This window comes from Gopherus flavomarginatus, chromosome 8, assembly GCF_025201925.1.
Source record: "Gopherus flavomarginatus isolate rGopFla2 chromosome 8, rGopFla2.mat.asm, whole genome shotgun sequence".
Taxonomy (NCBI): domain Eukaryota; kingdom Metazoa; phylum Chordata; order Testudines; family Testudinidae; genus Gopherus; species Gopherus flavomarginatus.
Window position 1 is genome coordinate 112,219,111 of NC_066624.1, and position 17,078 is coordinate 112,236,188.

General features: G+C 48.6%; 1 protein-coding gene across 3 annotated transcripts in view; it reads right to left on the reverse strand.

The window, feature by feature from the left end:
• The window catches only part of FGF12 (fibroblast growth factor 12), a 316,825-nt gene that overhangs the window by 4,705 nt on the left and 295,042 nt on the right, over positions 1 to 17,078 (reverse strand). For all 3 annotated transcript variants that reach the window (XM_050964827.1, XM_050964828.1, XM_050964829.1), the window contains exon 4: positions 4,614 to 4,812. In XM_050964827.1, coding sequence (XP_050820784.1) covers positions 4,614 to 4,812 — 199 coding nt within the window. The remainder of the gene's footprint in view (positions 1 to 4,613; positions 4,813 to 17,078) is intronic.

Consider the following 17,078-nt stretch of genomic DNA (forward strand, 5'->3'; position numbering starts at 1 on the left):
CTCTGATTTAGCAGAAGTGGGATAGTTCCACTGTGGGAAAAGAGTTGGGGAAGATTCGGGAGCCTCTGTATGATGCCCCTTGCACTCCAGACTGCCAGGAAGCTATGGGGGCAGGCAGGGAGGTAATAGGACCGGGCGACCCACGGGCCATTCACCACCACAGAGGAGGTCTGCTCAAGCCATGGTGCTTACTGCAAAGCCAAGCTTCAACCGCAGGCCTGGGGCCTCTCTGCTGCGTGAGGAAGATAGCGCCTTCTCCTCGGGCAGCAGGCTGGTGCCAGGGTCTAGTGCTAGGAAGGGGAACTGCGGGAACTTTGGAGAGTGAAGCAGGAAATACTCTCACCAAGGGGCAGAGTGGATATAAGCAGCCAAGTATTCCCGCTGTAAGGGCCTGTCCAAAGGCAATGGGAGTGAATGGAAAAACTCCCATTGGCGGGGGCGGGGGGGGGGGCAAAGGATAGGTTCCATCCCTGAGGCTACAGACAGTCAGAAAGATTGAAATGACTTTAAAAGGTTGCACGGGGCCCAAGCAGTAATTCCACGCATGCCAACTGGCCTGGCTCAGTCCGCAAGCTCACGTTTTAATGGCTGTTGAGTTCAGGCCACAGCAACTCAACATTACAATATCAACAGAAGTGTGCAGTGTGTGTGTTTGTTTCCCAAACTGGCACCTTGCTGTACATTAACTAAGGATCCCCAAATACCCTTCAGGCTGTAGGACTTGAAAGCATTTTTGTAGCATCTCCGTGCCTCAAAACTTGCCTTTTCTGTATAGAAAAGCCATTTTAAGGCATTTTCAGAGGCGTTTTGCATTGATTAGTTTTCTGCCTTGTTGGCACTTGCACTGGAGAACTTCTGAATCCAGAAGCAACAGTTTTACCAGCAGAAGTACAAGAACACATTTCCCTTCGCTGTTAGCTATTGGAGCACGGAGCTTTTGGTGTTTTTGCAGTTCTTGTTTAAACTAAGCTGCCATGTAGTTTTATGCACACCGGTAAACTGCTGCCAAGTTTCACCCCAGAAGTGGCTGCCATTCAGTGGTGGGTGACGTGATTTCTGTATATGCAGTTTGTGATGCCTCTCTTCTGGAGCAGGCAAAAATCCTTCTCAACAGACTCTTCCCAGCACCAACTCTCATGGCCGTCATGGGGGTCACATTCCCAAATGAAGAGGAAGGCTGGTTCAATGTTTAAGGCCAAGATCAAGGTTAGTGAAGTCCTGGCTTCCATTCCCAGCTCTGCCACTGAGTTCCTGTGTCACCTTGGGTATGTCTCTCAATATATCTGTGCCTCAGTTTCCCCTCTTCAGAACAGGGATAATAGCCTTGTCCTGCTGTAGGGGCATTTTAAGGGTCAGAGGGAGGTCAGACCTAAGAGGCAGAGGTAGAAAGGGAACTGCAGAAAAGAAGCGGCTGGGAGGGAGGGTCTCCTGTGGTGGTCCCTGGAGAAGGGAGCTGGGGCTTTGGGAGAAGGTAAGGAGAGCAGCCTTGCCCTTGCATTTCCTCCTGCTGCCCCGAAACAGAAGGGGGCAGTACCTCTGGGGGAGGGGCTGTGCCCACTATCAGGCAAGGGGTAAGATTTGTTTTTGTGTTAGGTTTTTTTTGAACTTTGTGTTAATAAAGAAACTGGACCCCAAGCAGGGCTGCGATTGGATGAGCAAGACTGGGTGGAGTGTTGAAGAAGGAAAAGTGAGGCAGTGCCCTGTGGTGGCCCCCCTGGCCACGAGGGGTGCTCAGCCAGTAGCCACCCTATTACAGTGCTCGTGGGCTGGTTGAGCTACAAAACCAGGATGAGAGGTAAACAGTCCTACCTGCAGCCTTGGGGGAGAATGGTGCTATACAGGTCACCTCCTGCCATCCCCCAGTCCCTGCAGGGCCATCCAGGATCTTCATCCTGGCCAGGAAGTTCCCGTGAAGTAGTCTGTACCCGTCTCAGCTTCATGGGTGGGGATGGCTAATGGTGCCGGTGGCAGCGCAGGGCTCTCGTCAAGGCTTGTGTTTCGCCTTAGCCCTGCTCGCAGAGCCCGGTGGACGGGGTGGAGCTGAGTCACGTGGAACAGAGCCAACTTCACTCCACACCTCTGCTGCCGACCACTCATCTTCGGCTTGGGAACAGAGCCCTCCGCAAGCCGCGGCCCCAGATAGCGGAAGGCTCTGGCAGGCTGACACGTGCCTTTGCTTGGGGGACAGCCAGCTCTTGGATGCGGCAGCGGGTGGCAAAGCAGCCCAGGGGAGGACTCCTTAATGCAGCTGCTGGGTTCTAAAGCACTTGCCTGCTCGCTCTGGATTACAGCGATGACTGATGCTTGTGTGGGCGAAGGGATGCAGGCGAGGGAAAGGAATGCAGGGCTGCACTGGGGTTTCACAAACCAAAGCAGGAGAAGCAGCATCTACTGTAATGAGAATGCCGCCCTGGAGTCAGGCCTCTGTGCCTCCCAGCTGTGTGGCATCTGTCCACCAATGACACCCGTCCACCGTGCACCGACTGGGCCCCGCATGAAAACCCAAATACTTACCAGCAAACGGCATCCCTTCCTTTAAGGGACGCCCCACCACATGTGGCCAGGCAGCACCGAAATATCTGCTACAAGGGCAAACCCAGCTGCTGTTGGGGAAACCATTCCAGTCCCAAACGGACTGGGGGTGGGTGGTGAGGAGGAGATGGACAAGAAAGCAGTGGGGGAAATGGTTAGAAGGAGGTCAGGTGAGATAACAGGCCGGCTGCATATGTCAATGGCAGCCATTGTGGGCTCCAGGGAGGGAGTCCCACAAATGAGCATCCTCAACTCAGAGCCAGTGCCTGGCAGGCGCAGAGGCTCAGGCCTAGGTTCCACATAGTTTTCTGCTACTAATGACCTAGACGATACAGCTGGGGGAAAAAGGGGTTTGCAGGGGAGTTCACATGTGGTCTGGAATTCATCTGTCTCAGCCACCTGCCTGAAGGGATTTCCTGCCATTCTCATGCCATTCATCTCCACTCTTCAGGGAGCCCAAACTTCTCCTCCAAGCAAAGGACAATGCATTCTGGGAGCGGCACAGAAAAGCTGCAGGTCTGAAGTCATTTCAGCCCTTGCTCTGAGCCCCTGACAGTGCCAGAGTCAGAGCCTGGGCTCTGTTCTGCTGTTTTTGTTAGCAAGAGAGAAAATACTTCCCACTTAAAACCATCCATCCTAGGCAAACAGCACAGCAGTGCCTCGGGCTGCCTGCCCGCATGCTGCACTGGTGTAACTTACACCAGTTTAGTCAGATTGGTGCAGCGTGTGTGCAGTCTCCTAGAAGGGTAAAGCTGGTTCTGTCACTTCAGCTCGTGCAAGTAAATTTACCAACACAAGCTAAATTGCTATAAGCCAGGTTTAAGGCAACATACATGTCCAAACACACAGTGCCACTGGCCTAACTACATCAGGGTAAAAATTGCACCTTTCGTTACACTGGTGGAATTCTTTGTGTTGACCAGCCCTCAGCATCTCTCTCTCTCTCACTCTTTTATTTTCTTTCCTCCCTTTCCTTCCTCCTGTCCTTTTGCCCTGATAAGAAGTTTGGTTCTGGATTTCCGCCACTCATGCTAGGCAGAGTATCAGCGTCTGTCAGGGGTTTGTCTGCATGCAAGTTTGCATCAGCTATCAGTGCAAAGCTCGTGTGGACACTCTGACGTCAGCTTTTTACAGTTTAACTATAACCCATTGCTAACAGAATTCAGCTAAACTGAAATACGTGTGCTTTAAACCAAAACAAGAGCATCCAAACGGCCTTGTGCCCTGGCTGAATGAAACCAGTTTAAATCCCCACTTTTAGGGAGGCAGGCGTGTAGGTGTGTAGACAAGCCCTGGGAGGTGTGGAGGACATGGAGAAGCTGGAGAGAGCAATGCTAGTCCACTGAAATGTTCCCGTCTTAGGAAAATATTTCTGACACTGACAGTACAGACCTAGGCCCCTCCCTCCTCCTTGAGGAATCTCTGCTGGGAACAAGACCATTCACTTTTCGTCACCCAGCAGGAGGAAAGCTCTGGGTTTGTTTCCAATGGAAAGTTAGTGCCTGTGAAGGGCACTAGGGTGAATAACCCTGGGGACCACAGGATGGGTCTGCCACTGGGGTGTCAGGACAGGCTGGGTAGTTCATTGTCTATGTCCCAGCTCTCTCACCGATGACACATTCTGCAAGGTGGACACCAGGTGACTCGGAATTGGACTGAGATTCTCCCAGACTCTTGACAAGGGCTTCCAAGGAGCTATCAGAGATGGCAACACATTGTGGCCACTTCAGACAAAGGTTGTATTTGAACTTATGACCTAGGTACAAGGTTCGACCAACCCTGTACTACGCTCTTTATTCAGCCCGTGCCCCCATCTGGTTGGGTTTTACAGCTTGTTCTCTAGTAACCCAACCTGCCGGCTCACGTTTTGGGATGCGCTGCAGGGCTCACAGCAAAGGCAGACACTCAGGCTCCAGTATTGATGGTGCAGAATGTTTCAACTCGGAAGCTCTTACACCACGGTCCCTGCTGTAGTCCCTATTCCACTCTGCTGAACCACAGTACAGTCCACCTCCCCTCTACCCCTTACCCCCCGGGCCTCACATCTGCCCCATGGGACAGGGCATGGGAACTTTCCATACCTTCAATGGGTTTGGGTACAAAATGTGATGAGGGTTTGGTTTTTTTCACCCGGTTCCCCTTCATAATTTGACCTTCTTTGTTGAGCCCCAGGAACCATGCTCGTCCAGACTCCTGCTGCCGGTACAATGTGGAAGAATAAATAACGTAGTAGTTTTCAAAGACCGATTCCTTAAATTTGCACTCTGGTGTGAAAATCTCCTGCAGGGAGAGAGAGAACACAAAGCAATGGAAGGAATTAATCACTAATCACTTAAACCAGGCATCACTGGGAGATAATCAATGTTCTCTGTTATTACAGTCAGTTTAATGAGAGAGAGGAGAGAGCGAGAGAGAAATATACAGAGAGAGCAGTAATATAGAGAGAACAAGAATATGTAGATCTAGAAACTCTCTCCTAAAATGGAAGGTTCTCTGGCTGATTGCGAATCACACCCCTATGCCATCAAGAAAGCTTGCAGTAGATGTGCTTTAAAAGTGCTTGCACACCCAGCATGCACAGCTATGGGCCATTGCTCATCAAAGCCTGGCTCAGCGTGTGCAAGGAGTCATGGAGAGCTTTGGAAGCCCTAGGGCTGGGTGTTTCTGGAGGAGCAGTCTGGACTGTGTTTGATAATTGCTGTGTAAAAGGAGGGCTGCAGCATCATGGCTCTGTCACTCCTCTTCTTTTCTGGTCCCTGCCTGGCCTCTCCAACAAGGTCTGCAAGCGTGTGGCTGCCAGCATCAGAAACAGCGATCTCACTAAACATGTGCAGAATCCACCTCTGGCAAGAGGCCGCTGTGAAGGGAGGGGGTGCAAGGGATGAGAAGAGATGGGGGTTTAAGCCACAAATTGCATTTTATTTATTAAAAAGTGGGGCATTGAGGAGATGAGGGAACAAAGCCTGGAAATGTTTGAATACGAAAGAAAATCAGATAAATTAAAACTTGTTTTAAAATGTAGCCATTTTCCCAGTTCCAACAGCTGGGCTCAATCCTGAGCAAGAGGCAAAAATGACTAGAAAGAGACAGCACTCGAGCCCTGCTCCTGCAACAGCCCCTACAAACCCTTTAGTGAGGCTGCCAACATGCTCTCTACATACCACAATTCAAAGGGAGCCTTCTGAGCTTTTAGTATCACTCCGGGTTATAGTATGTATCTCCAAGGGTTTGGGGGGATTATATAAACTATTGCTGGCATGGCAATAAATCTGATATGCAACAGACCTGCACTGGCAGTCAGCCTTGAAGCCAGAGAAGATCAAGTGCAGCAGAAAATGTCCAGTACCTGGCTGCATGTAGTGAAGTCGACACCAATCATTAGCACCGCACACACTGAAAACTCAAAAAACCAACCCAGATCAATGGATTGTTTAGCCATGTGTGATGCAATCTCTCTGGTTTCCTTAAAAATCAGTATTTCCGAGGGTGAGAGGAGGGCATACAATGGGACCGGAATGGCCTTCCCCAGTCCTTTAGAAAGGTGTATGAGGCAGTTTTCCAGTTATCAGTGTTTCAGGCGATCTCCCGATACCGGTTCTCTATAGTCACTGCTGTGATGGGCAGTCACAAAACACCCGACTTGGAGTACACAGCGTACACGGGGTGGAGACACAGGCTTCTTCCATTGGAGTTTTCTCCCTCAGCTCCGCAGTGTCCTGTTCTGTGCTCTAAGATCCGTGAGAGTTGAGTGTTGGGCCACATATACTAACAAAGAAGAGAGCCATTATATTTCCCCAGTACTCACCCCTTTAATATCTCAAAGGACCTTACCAAGGCGGGGAAGCATTATTATCCCCTGAAACTCCTGTCATGGTCTGCCTCAATCCTCGTGGTCTCACAGTTGGACTGGGAGTGAGGGTACCAGGGGGTTAGTCCAGATTTCACCTTGGGGAAATCATTTGCTATGTGACATTGGGCAAGTCATTTCCCCTCTATGTGCCTCAGTTTCACCATCTAAAAATTGGGATATAGTGCCCCTCTCTCTTCATAGGCTTATGGCTCAGTTTGTAGTCAGTAATGTTTAGACACCAAGGGGCCAGACTCTTTTAGAAATACTAGTGATCGGATAGGCAGATTGTATTTAAATCATCCAATTATTATTATTTATTTGTATTGTGGTAGCCACTAGCCTCATGGTGCTAAGCACAGTACAAACATACAACAGAAATGGCCCTGGCCCCAAGGAACTTACAACCTAAATCAGAGTGAATTTGTCCCTTGCATTCACACGCTGCTAAAACAAACCGCTCTCCTCTAAAAGCAAAATATATTAAAAATGTAAAGGAAGGTTGTAAGGCAGCAAAATAATCATGCAGGAATCACAACACAGGAGTCCATATTTATGCTCTTTCACTGATTCCTTACAAAATGGGCTCAGTTCATGATAAAAGACAAAGAGGTTTCTCTCCAACGGCCACTCCTGCCAATGCATCCTGGGATCTTGAAACCTACTGTGATCTTTCTGACTCAGACTTTGTCACTGGCAATAGAGATTCTGCACCTGAACTTAGCTGATGCCTTTGTTGACAGTAAATAAGGCAGACCAACATCCAGCTCATTCTCCCAAAACAGCACTGGCTCTGTGAGGGGAAGAACAACAAAACGTTGCTTTAGGCTGCTCAGTGAGCAAATCTGACTAGAAGATGCAAAGGATGTAGATATGTTGGGGGGAAAGGTCCATTTTTCCAGTTACTTTTCCAGTTATTGACCAGACGTGGGACTAGATTCTGAAGTCACTCACACCTGGATAAATCTGGAATAACTCCAGTTGCAGCTGATATCAAAGACTCTTCTGGGGAAATGCGAAGTGATTATAAAATACAGAGAGTGTCTTTGGTATCCCCTGGTCAATAACGTAGGTGTCATAAACAGATAGTTCAGGGTTAATAGAACAGGAGCACTTCATGTCTCTTTTGCCTGGAAAGGGTTAACAAGATCAGTGAGCCCTGGCTGTCACCTGACCAGAGGACCAATCAGGGGACAGGATACTTTCAAATCTTGAGGGAGGGAAGTTTGTGTGTGAGCTGTTAGTGTTTGGGTGTTGTTCTCTCTGGGTTCAGAGAGTGACCAGATGTGCAACCAGGTTTCTCTCCAATCTCCCTGATACAGGCTCTTATGTACTCAGAATAGTGAGTACTAGGTAGATCAGGCGAGTTAGGCTTATGTTTGTTTTCTTTATTTGCAAATGTGTATTTGGCTGGAAGGAGTTCAAATTTGTATTTTGCTGAAAGGATTTTAATTTGTACTTGTATCCTTAGGCTGGGAGGGTGTTCCCAGTGTCTAGAGCTGAAAGACCCTGTACCTATTCCATCTTAAATTTACAAAGATAATTTTTACTGTTTTTTCTTTCTTTAATTAAAAGCTTTTCTTGTTTAAGAACCTGATTGTGTTTTTATACTGGTGAGACCCCAAGGTTTGGATTCACCAGGGAATTGGTGGGGAGAAAGGAGGGAAGGAGGAGAGAGAGGTTAATTTTCTCTCTGTGTTAGGATTACTTTCTCTCTCAGGGAGAGTCTGGGAGGGGGAGCGAGAAGGAGGGGGGAAGGTGGATTTTCCTCTCTGTTTTAAGATTCAAGGAGTTTGAATCACAGTGATCTTCCAGGGTAACCCAGGGAGGGGAAGCCTGGGAGAGGCAACGGTGAGGGAAAGGGTTTACTTTCCTTGTGTTAAGATCCAGAGGGTCTGGGTCTTGGGGGTCCCCAGGCAAGGTTTTGGGGAGACCAGAGTGTACCAGGCACTGGAATTCCTGGTTGGTAGCAGCGCTACAGGTTCTAAGCTGGTAATTGAGCTTAGAGGAATTCATGCTGGTACCCCATCTCTTGGACGCTAAGGTTCAGAGTGGAGAATTATACCATGACAAAGAACAAATGGGATTTAAGTTACTTTTCCAAGGATGACAGCATATCCTGTCGGGGACGGACAGACAGACAATCAGTTTCTTCGGCTTGGAGGTGGTGGTAAATGTCACGCCCTTGAGTGTTCTTAAAGCACATCTATGTTATGGCATAATGTTTCTGGTGGGGCCATTCGCTGATGTCCTTGAGGATGCTGATAAGAGTTGATTGAAGCTTGTTCAATAGATGTCCTAACAAACTTGACATAGGCGGGTTATTTCATCTCAACTCTGGGAATAGTCTGTGATGTGTATTACTTTTAGCTGCTAATTTTACTAAGACTCTTGAGTGCTACAAAGCAGGGGAAGGCTATTAAGATAATACCAGCAGACCCTCTTCCAGCTTTACTGTCAAAGTTAATTATATTAACTCAAGCAAGGAACTGTTGTTTCACTTATCTCAGTCTGAGTAGAGCTGCAAAGAAAGGGAATAACTGCAGATGTACTAAATGGTTTCACACTAATAGGCTAGTTCTTACCACAAATACTGCACTGACTCAACTATCTGGCAATTTCGGGGTTTGTTTTTCTTCTTGTTTTCAGAAATGCAGTAAGCTACTAGCCTGAGATGGAGAAGCTGGGCTGGGGCGGGGTGGGGCGTGTGGCCTTTTTAAAAGTCAAGTTAGTGCTGGTGAAATATGCTAGATGGGCCCCCCTGGAGGCAAAGTCCTCTCCCAATGCAACAGGGAGGGCACCAGTAGCACTGGTTCCCCACACCATCCTCCCAAGGTGTCTCAGTCCTCCTCTTTGAGAGGTAACAGGAAATCTCCAATTCGCCCTACCTAGTGTGACCCCTGCCTGCTGGGTGTGTCGCTCTGACCCCTAGCCCAGCTAGAGGTTGAGGAGTCTGCCCCAGCCTTGGTTAAGAGCCAGGTGGCTTTTAGCTCATGCAGTAGAGCTGGGGTGGGCAAACTTTTTGGAAATTGTGTGGTGGGCCATGAATGCTCATGAAATTGAGGTTGGAGTGTGGGAGGGGATGAGGGCTCCAGCTGGGGGTGCAGGCTCTGGGGTGGCGCTCCTCTGGGTGAGGAGGCTCCAGGCTAGGGCAGGGGATTGGGGCACTGGAGGGGGTTGCGGTGCAGGCTCTTGGGTGGTGCTTACCTCAAGCAGCTCCCAGTCTCCCTTCTCCAGCTCCTATGCAGAGGCACAGCCAGGCGGCTCTGCGTGCTGCCCCGTACACAGGCACTGCCCCTGCAGCTCCCATTGGCTGCTGTTGCTGACCAATGGGACCTGTGGGGGTGGTGCTTGGGGCGGGGGCAGCGTGCAGAGCCCCCTGGCTGTCCCTACACGTAGGAGCTGGAGAGGGGACATGCAGCTGCTTCCGGGAGCCGTGCAGAGCCACAGCACATGTGGACCAAGCAAGCCCCGGACCCTGCTCGCTGGCAGGAGCTTGAAGGCCGGATTAAAACATCACGGGGGGGAGGGATAGCTCAGTGGTTTGAGCACTGGCCTGCTAAACCCAGGGTTGTGAGTTCAATCCTTGAGGGGGCCATTTGGGGAACTGGAGTAAAAATCTGGGGATTGGTCCTGCTTTGAGCAGGGGGTTGGACTAGATGACCTTCTGAGGTTCCTTCCAATCCTATGATTCTATGAAGCGCCGGATGCAGCCCCAGGCTGTAGGCTGCTCACCCCTACAGTAGAAGCTCCTACACTAAGCTTCAGAAGTCCCAGGTTCAATCCCAACAGTCATCAGTTTTACTCTTGCATTTGGTACAGCCATTTACACCTCTTCAAAATGGGAAGTAAACACTCCTAAGTCAGCTTCTTACATCCACTCTGCTCAGGTGACAACAACAATACAGGGTACAAGTTGGGAAGGAGGGTTCAGCTTTTGTCTTCTGACTCTTGGGGTGTTTTTTATTCATGAATTCATTCCCTGCCGTGACTCCACTGACTCCCACCACTCGTTTCACACTGGCCCCCAAACAGTCATCACATGTTAAAGACTACAGATGGTTTAAAAAAAAAATTTGTTGAACCATTTTTTGGACAAAAAACAGCTTTTGGAGAAAAATAAATATTTTTGCAAAAAGATTTCATTTGGTTGAAATTTTGCAGATTGTTTGGGGAGAGGGGGAAAGGACACAAAAGTCCAAAAAAATGGTGACATGTTTTTGGTTTTTGAACAGTGAAACTTCCTATGAAAACCATTTGCAAAAATGGAATTCTTTTCAGCTGGTGATTTCAGTAATAAAACCAAAACAGTTCAAGGAATTTTTTTAAAATGAAATTTAAGAAGTTTCCCATGAAAAATACTTAGCATTGTTTGCCTAGCTCTGCTACTGATTTTCAGTTCTCAGTTGCTTGGGCTGGATGAGAATCTGAGACCCAGGAGTGCAAAGTTCCATACCGCAGTCCAATTCCCCTAGGACAGTGGTCCTCAAACGTATGTGATCGCCCCCACCTTCTTTGTGCCTGTAGTAGTTTAGTGGCCCGAACCCCTACCACACAAGTACTTATTCCGATATATACGGGAGTGGTGCTTCACTCAAATCAGTTTCGGCTTCTTTGTTTTTCACTTGAGGTTTTTTTTTCCTGCCAACGATCCATTGTAATAAGAGCAAAAGCAAAATGGTGACTGTGATCCATGCCTAAAATTAAAAGTGCACACCGCATCGTAGCAAACCGATTAACGTACCGATGGCAACGACTTTGTGTAATGCTCTGCAAGGTTAACAGAAATCTGTTATTTAGAGTCAGATGCACAGCACCATCTGAGGACCTGACACGTGTGGAGGAATCAGCTTGCTAGTGATGCATTTGCTGTGGGAAAAATGTGTGCAATAAGTTTTTTTTCCTAAAGCTTCTCACCTCCTGCCCAGAACACATTCTGCTCCCCCCAGTTTGAGAACCTCTGCCCTAGCAAAGCTGCAAACTCCCATAAAAAGAGTGAGTAGATTTGCTATTTAAAAAATAAATTTTGATCTGATTTGTGCTATTTCCTTTGAAAAATACCTATCTACATGGCCACCCAGATGTTTGTGGAAGATTAGATTAGGGAGCTGGATCTATATTCCGTTGATGCCCGCACACTCACCGAAAACAACACAGGAATCTGTCTGGGCTGCTTGCACTCCCAGGGATTAGCTACGTTTCGTTTAACGGCCACCTGACTGGGAAGAGATTACAGGGCTCTGAGGCTGCGACACCACTCATTGAGAAATGACTCTAATGTTCTGTGAATGAGCAATGCGGCTGGACTGCACAGGGACTGCAGAGGGACTCAGATGTATGCATGGCAGCTCCAGCACTGCTGGGAAGGCACCACAACCACTTGTGCTACTACCATGAATCGGACACGATCACAGAAGGGAAGTGCCATGAGGCTGGGCAGCCACAAGCTAATCATTGAGCAATCGTTCTGCTGGAGAGCATAATGGCAGGGCAAAGCGGGTGTCACACTGCAACGGCGTCGGCATAACAACGCCACAACGTCAGGCAGCAGGGGCTGCTGCTTACAGCAGAAATGCAGTGTTGGCCCCTGACCGCCCTTGACTCTCAGGGCTCTGCAGGAGGCAGTGAGGACCGGTATTTGGCACCTGAACTGAAGTCTGGGGCAAGAGCTTGCCGCTTAGGGAGTTTTGCTAAATTACTCTTCCTTTTCCTTCCCTTCATTCATCAGTAATGCACACACACTGATGGCTTAGCTGCAGTGGCTCTCCATATGGGCCTAATCCTGGCCGGTGCAGAGCCAGCTGCAATTCCCACTCAAAGCAGCAGGAACTGCCCAATGCAATCCTCATTCACATCAATGGATGTCTTCCCATGGACTTTGCTGGCTGTTGGATCCAGCCCCAGATGCTCAGCACCTCTCAGGATCAAGCTCCCATTCCCAAGATTTTTGAAATCACCGACTAGAGAGAGCTTTTTGTAATTCAGTTCTCCCTGCGATATACACCGAAAGGAGAAACAAACGACTTCATGAAATCAGTCGCTGAAATGAGCATCAGTAAAAGAATGCAGCCATTCTGCAAGTAATATATGGCATTGTTTAGGGAGGGATCTGAATGACGTGCACTGAAATGGCTAAATAATGTATTGCCGGAATAATGTTTTTGCTTTGTTCAGACTATTTACACGCTTCTCTTTACTTACAGAACTAGACTTGGGCCAGATCCTCAGTGGGTGTTAACCAGCAAAGCTGCACTGCAGTCAGCGGCAGGAGGATGATTTATACCAGCTGAGAATGTAGTTAACATTTTTTAAACTTTTGTTAAATACTGAGAATTTCCCACGTGTATTCATCTGAAGTAACGACTAGTAATCCTAGTAAATGTCTTAATTTTTAGCATCGTCTATGCTCATAAGAGCTGCATTTTGCTGAGCTTACGGAGGTGGCACTAGACATTATGGAAGCACCTTTGCCATGTTTCCATAAACACTTCTCCACCCAAAAAGAAAGGATGGATTTGTAGGACAGTCTTTATTTCACAGGGATTTTTCTCCAGTTACAGACCGTGGCAAGTCTCCCACTCACTTCCATGAAAACAGGTCTTCAGGAAAGCCATACTAAACGTTGTGGTTCCGACCCAAAAGGATGTGTAATTTAGGGTTTGGTCCTGCATACCCTGATGAAGGGAAATGGTCTTTACTCATGCAAGTAGGCCTTGCTCACATGAGTAATCTCACTTAGGAAAACTGGGGTAGTCCCATGGAGAATTATGCCAGACAAGTATCAGAGTGGTAGCCGTGTTAGTCTGGATCTGTAAAAGCAGCAAAGAATCCTGTGGCACCTTATAGACTAACAGATGTTTGGGAGCATTGTAGTTTCCTCAGGAAATCAGTGGTGTCACTGAGATAGCTGGGAGTGCTGGTGACATAGGGTCTGAGTAGAGAGTCCATATATCCAGACAGTCCTTCAGTGAGAGCCAATGCCCGAGATGATAGGGAGTCCAGGATTACCGGGTTTGTGGATCTTGGGTAGTAGATAGAATAACCCTGGTCAGGGCTCTAAGGGTATATTGATTTGTTCCGGTGTTAGTGTAGAGAGTGTCCTGAGTAGATGTTGCAGTTTCTTAGTGTATTCCTCAGTGGAATCTGAGGGAAGTGGCCTGTAGAATTTGGTGTTGGAGAGTTGTCTGGCTGCCTCCTTTTGGTAGTCAGACCTGTTCATGATGACAACAGCACCTCCTTTATCAGCCTCTTTGATGATAATGTCTGGGTGGTTTCTGAGGCTGTGGATGGCATTGCGTTCAGAAACCACTCAGACATTAGCATCAAAGAGGCTGATAAAGGAGGTGCTGTTGTCATCATGAACAGGTCTGACTACCAAAAGGAGGCTGCCAGACAACTCTCCAACACCAAATTCTACAGGCCACTTCCCTCAGATCCCACTGAGGAATACACTAAAAAACTGCAACATCTACTCAGGACACTCCCTACACTAACACCGGAACAAATCAACATACCCTTAGAGCCCCGACCAGGGTTATTCTATCTACTACCCAAGATCCACAAACCCGGAAATCCTGGGCGCCCCATCATCTCGGGCATTGGCACGCTCACTGAAGGACTGTCTGGATACGTGGACTCTCTACTCAGACCCTATGCCACCAGCACTCCCAGCTATCTCCGTGACACCACTGATTTCCTGAGGAAACTACAATGCTCCAAAACGTCTGTTAGTCTATAAGGTGCCACAGGATTCTTTGCTGCTAATGCCAGACAAGTATCCCACTGACTTTAATGACTTGACTATTCCCATTGACTTCCATAGGACTCCACGCCTGGGCAAGAATCATAGAATCATAGAAAATTAGGGTTGGAAGAGACCTCAGGAGGTCATCTAGTTCAACCCCCTGCTCAAAGCAGGACCAATCCCAACTAAATCATCCCAGCCAGGACTTTGTCAAGCCAGGCGTTAAAAACCTCTGAGGATGGAGATTCCACCACCTCCCTAGGTAACCCATTCCAGTGCTTCACCATCCTCCTAGTGAAATTGTTTTTCCTAATATCCAACCTAGACCTCCCCCACTGCAACTTGAGACCATTGCTCCTTGTTCTGTCATCTGAAATCACTGAGAACAGCTGAGCTCCATCCTCTTTGGAACCCCCCTTCAGGTAGCTGAAAGCAGCTATCAAATCCCCCCCTTCACTCTTCTCTTCTGCAGACTAAACAAGCCCAGTTCCCTCAGCCTCTCCTCGTAAATCATGTGCCCCAGCCCCCTAATCATTTTCATTGCCCTTCGCTGGACTTTCTCCAATTTGTCCACATCCTTTGTGTAGTGGGGGACCCAGAACTGGATGCAGTACTTATGATGTGGCCTCACCAGTGCCAAATAGAGGGGAATAATCACTTCCCTCGATCTGCTCCTACTAATGCAGCCCAATATGCCGTTGGTCTTCTTGGCAATAAGGGCACACTGCTGACTCATATCCAGCTTCTCAGGTCCTTTCCTGCAGAACTGCTGCTTAGCCAGTCGGTCCCCAGCCTGTAGCCATGCATGGGCATGGGATTCTTCCATCCTAAGTGTAGGACTCTGCACTTGTCCTTGCTGAACCTCATCAGATTTCTTTTGGCCCAATCCTCCAATTTGTCTAGGTCACTCTGGACCCTATCCCTACCCTCCAGCATATCTACCTCTTCCCCCAGCTTAGTGTCATCTGCAAACTTGCTGAGGGTGCAATCCATCCCATCATCCAGATCATTAATAAAGATGTTGAACAAAACCGGCCCCAGGACCGACCCTTGGAGCACTCCGCTTGATACCGGCTGCCAACTAGACATGGAGCCATTGATCACTACCCGCTGAGCCTGACAATCTAGCCAGCTTTCTATCTACCTGTAGTTGGGTGGTTACCCACTCCTGCCCTTCAGGACTTAAAACAGCCCAGGAGAGGGCGGTAGCTGAGGCAAGAAGCCTGGGCTGATTGGGGAAAGTAGGCCCAGCCGTGGCCAGGTCCCAATCAGGCCCAGCTGGCCCCTATAAGAGGCAGTGAGTCAGGAGCCCAGACAGTCTCTCTCTGCCTGTAGAGGGAGAAGGGCCTGGCTGCAGGGAGCTGGACACAGGGTACCTGAGTGCAGCAGGGCTGGGGAAGGCAGAGGAGCTGGGGAAGCTCCAGCCTGGAAATCCCCAGGCTGCGGCCTAGGGTAAGGCCAAGAGGTAGTGGGGGCTGCAGGGGGTTGCCCAGGGGTAGGCAAAAGCAGCAGGTCCAAACCCCTTTGCTGATGATGAGTGGCTGATACTGCAGTCTGACCCAGTGAACAGGGGCTAGATGGAGACTGGGAAGTAGCCAATACTGAGGCAAAGTGGGGATAGTGGGGTGGGGGTTCCCCTGGGAGGGGGAGACCCAGTGAAAGGGGCATCGGGGTCCAGGGAGGGACACGGGGGCCAAGAGGACAGGCGGATCACCGGCCAGCAGAGGGCACCCTGGATGCTAGAATGAACTAATTCCCGAGGACGACCAGCAGGAGGCGCCACGGGGTGAGTCCGGCCCGTCTACACCACCTTTATAGTCCATTCATCCAAATCCATACTTTTTTAACTTGCTGGCAAGAATACTGTGGGAGACTCTATCAAAAGCTTTGTTAAAGTCAAGATATATCACATCCACTGCTTTCCCCATATCCACTGAGCCAATTATCTCATCATCTAAGGCAATCAGGTTGGTCAGGCATAACTTGCCTTGGTGAATCCATGTTGACTGTTCCTGATCACCTTCCTCTCCTCCAAGAACTCATCTGAGTTTTCAGGACCCAGGATCTCTTGATACCAGAGCATCTTACTAATGGATCTTACTTCTAACTTCTGACCTGACCATTGTCACTAATACTGTCATCCTGTGCATTTTTTAAAGTGCTTGATGGAGTAAAAGAGCCCAAACCTGCCTGATCAGCGTTGACCTCAGAGGGGCTGTACATGTTACAATCCTGACACTCACAGATCGTCCAATTTAACAAAAGCAGACACGAAGGCTGCATGCTCTAACTCCTCTCCTACAGCCAAACCGCTCACTTCCATGGCCAGCAATGGCTGTTCATACACACATACAGGTAAATTAGAGGCAGGTGAACAGGCCTGGGGAGCTCACAGACTGGGATTTGAGGACTGACAACAGAGTGGCTTTATGTATGGCATTAGTTCTGAGGTCACAGCATAGCAGGCAATCTGATGGCAAATGTACTAACCCAGAGAGTTTGCAAATGAACTATTTGATCCTTTACTTCATTTCTCACTAAAGATGGGCCCAAATTAAGATCTATGATCAGGTCCAGATTTTGTCTCCTAGTGCCCCAAAACGTAGAGTATGTTTGGATTTAAGGGGCTGTTTTGTCCCCTTCATGCAACATAAACTTGGGATCCAAATAAAAGTCCAGATTTTAATCCCTCTAAGTGATTGGAAGATGTTAGAATGAGACCAGAGCTCCAGTTCTTAACTGAACTTAGCTACAGAATTCAGTGCTATGCTTTAAAAAAGCAATTGCCTCTCAGGAAATGAGTAATCGAACAATGCAACCACCACAACTGCCTTAATGATCATTTGGGCCTGGGCAGATTTCAGCACAGATTCTGTTTTTAAATTCCTTATCTGAGAATCCCAACACATCCCTTGCCTCCGCTGCATTCTGGTTATCTGACCAAGTGTCTGAAAT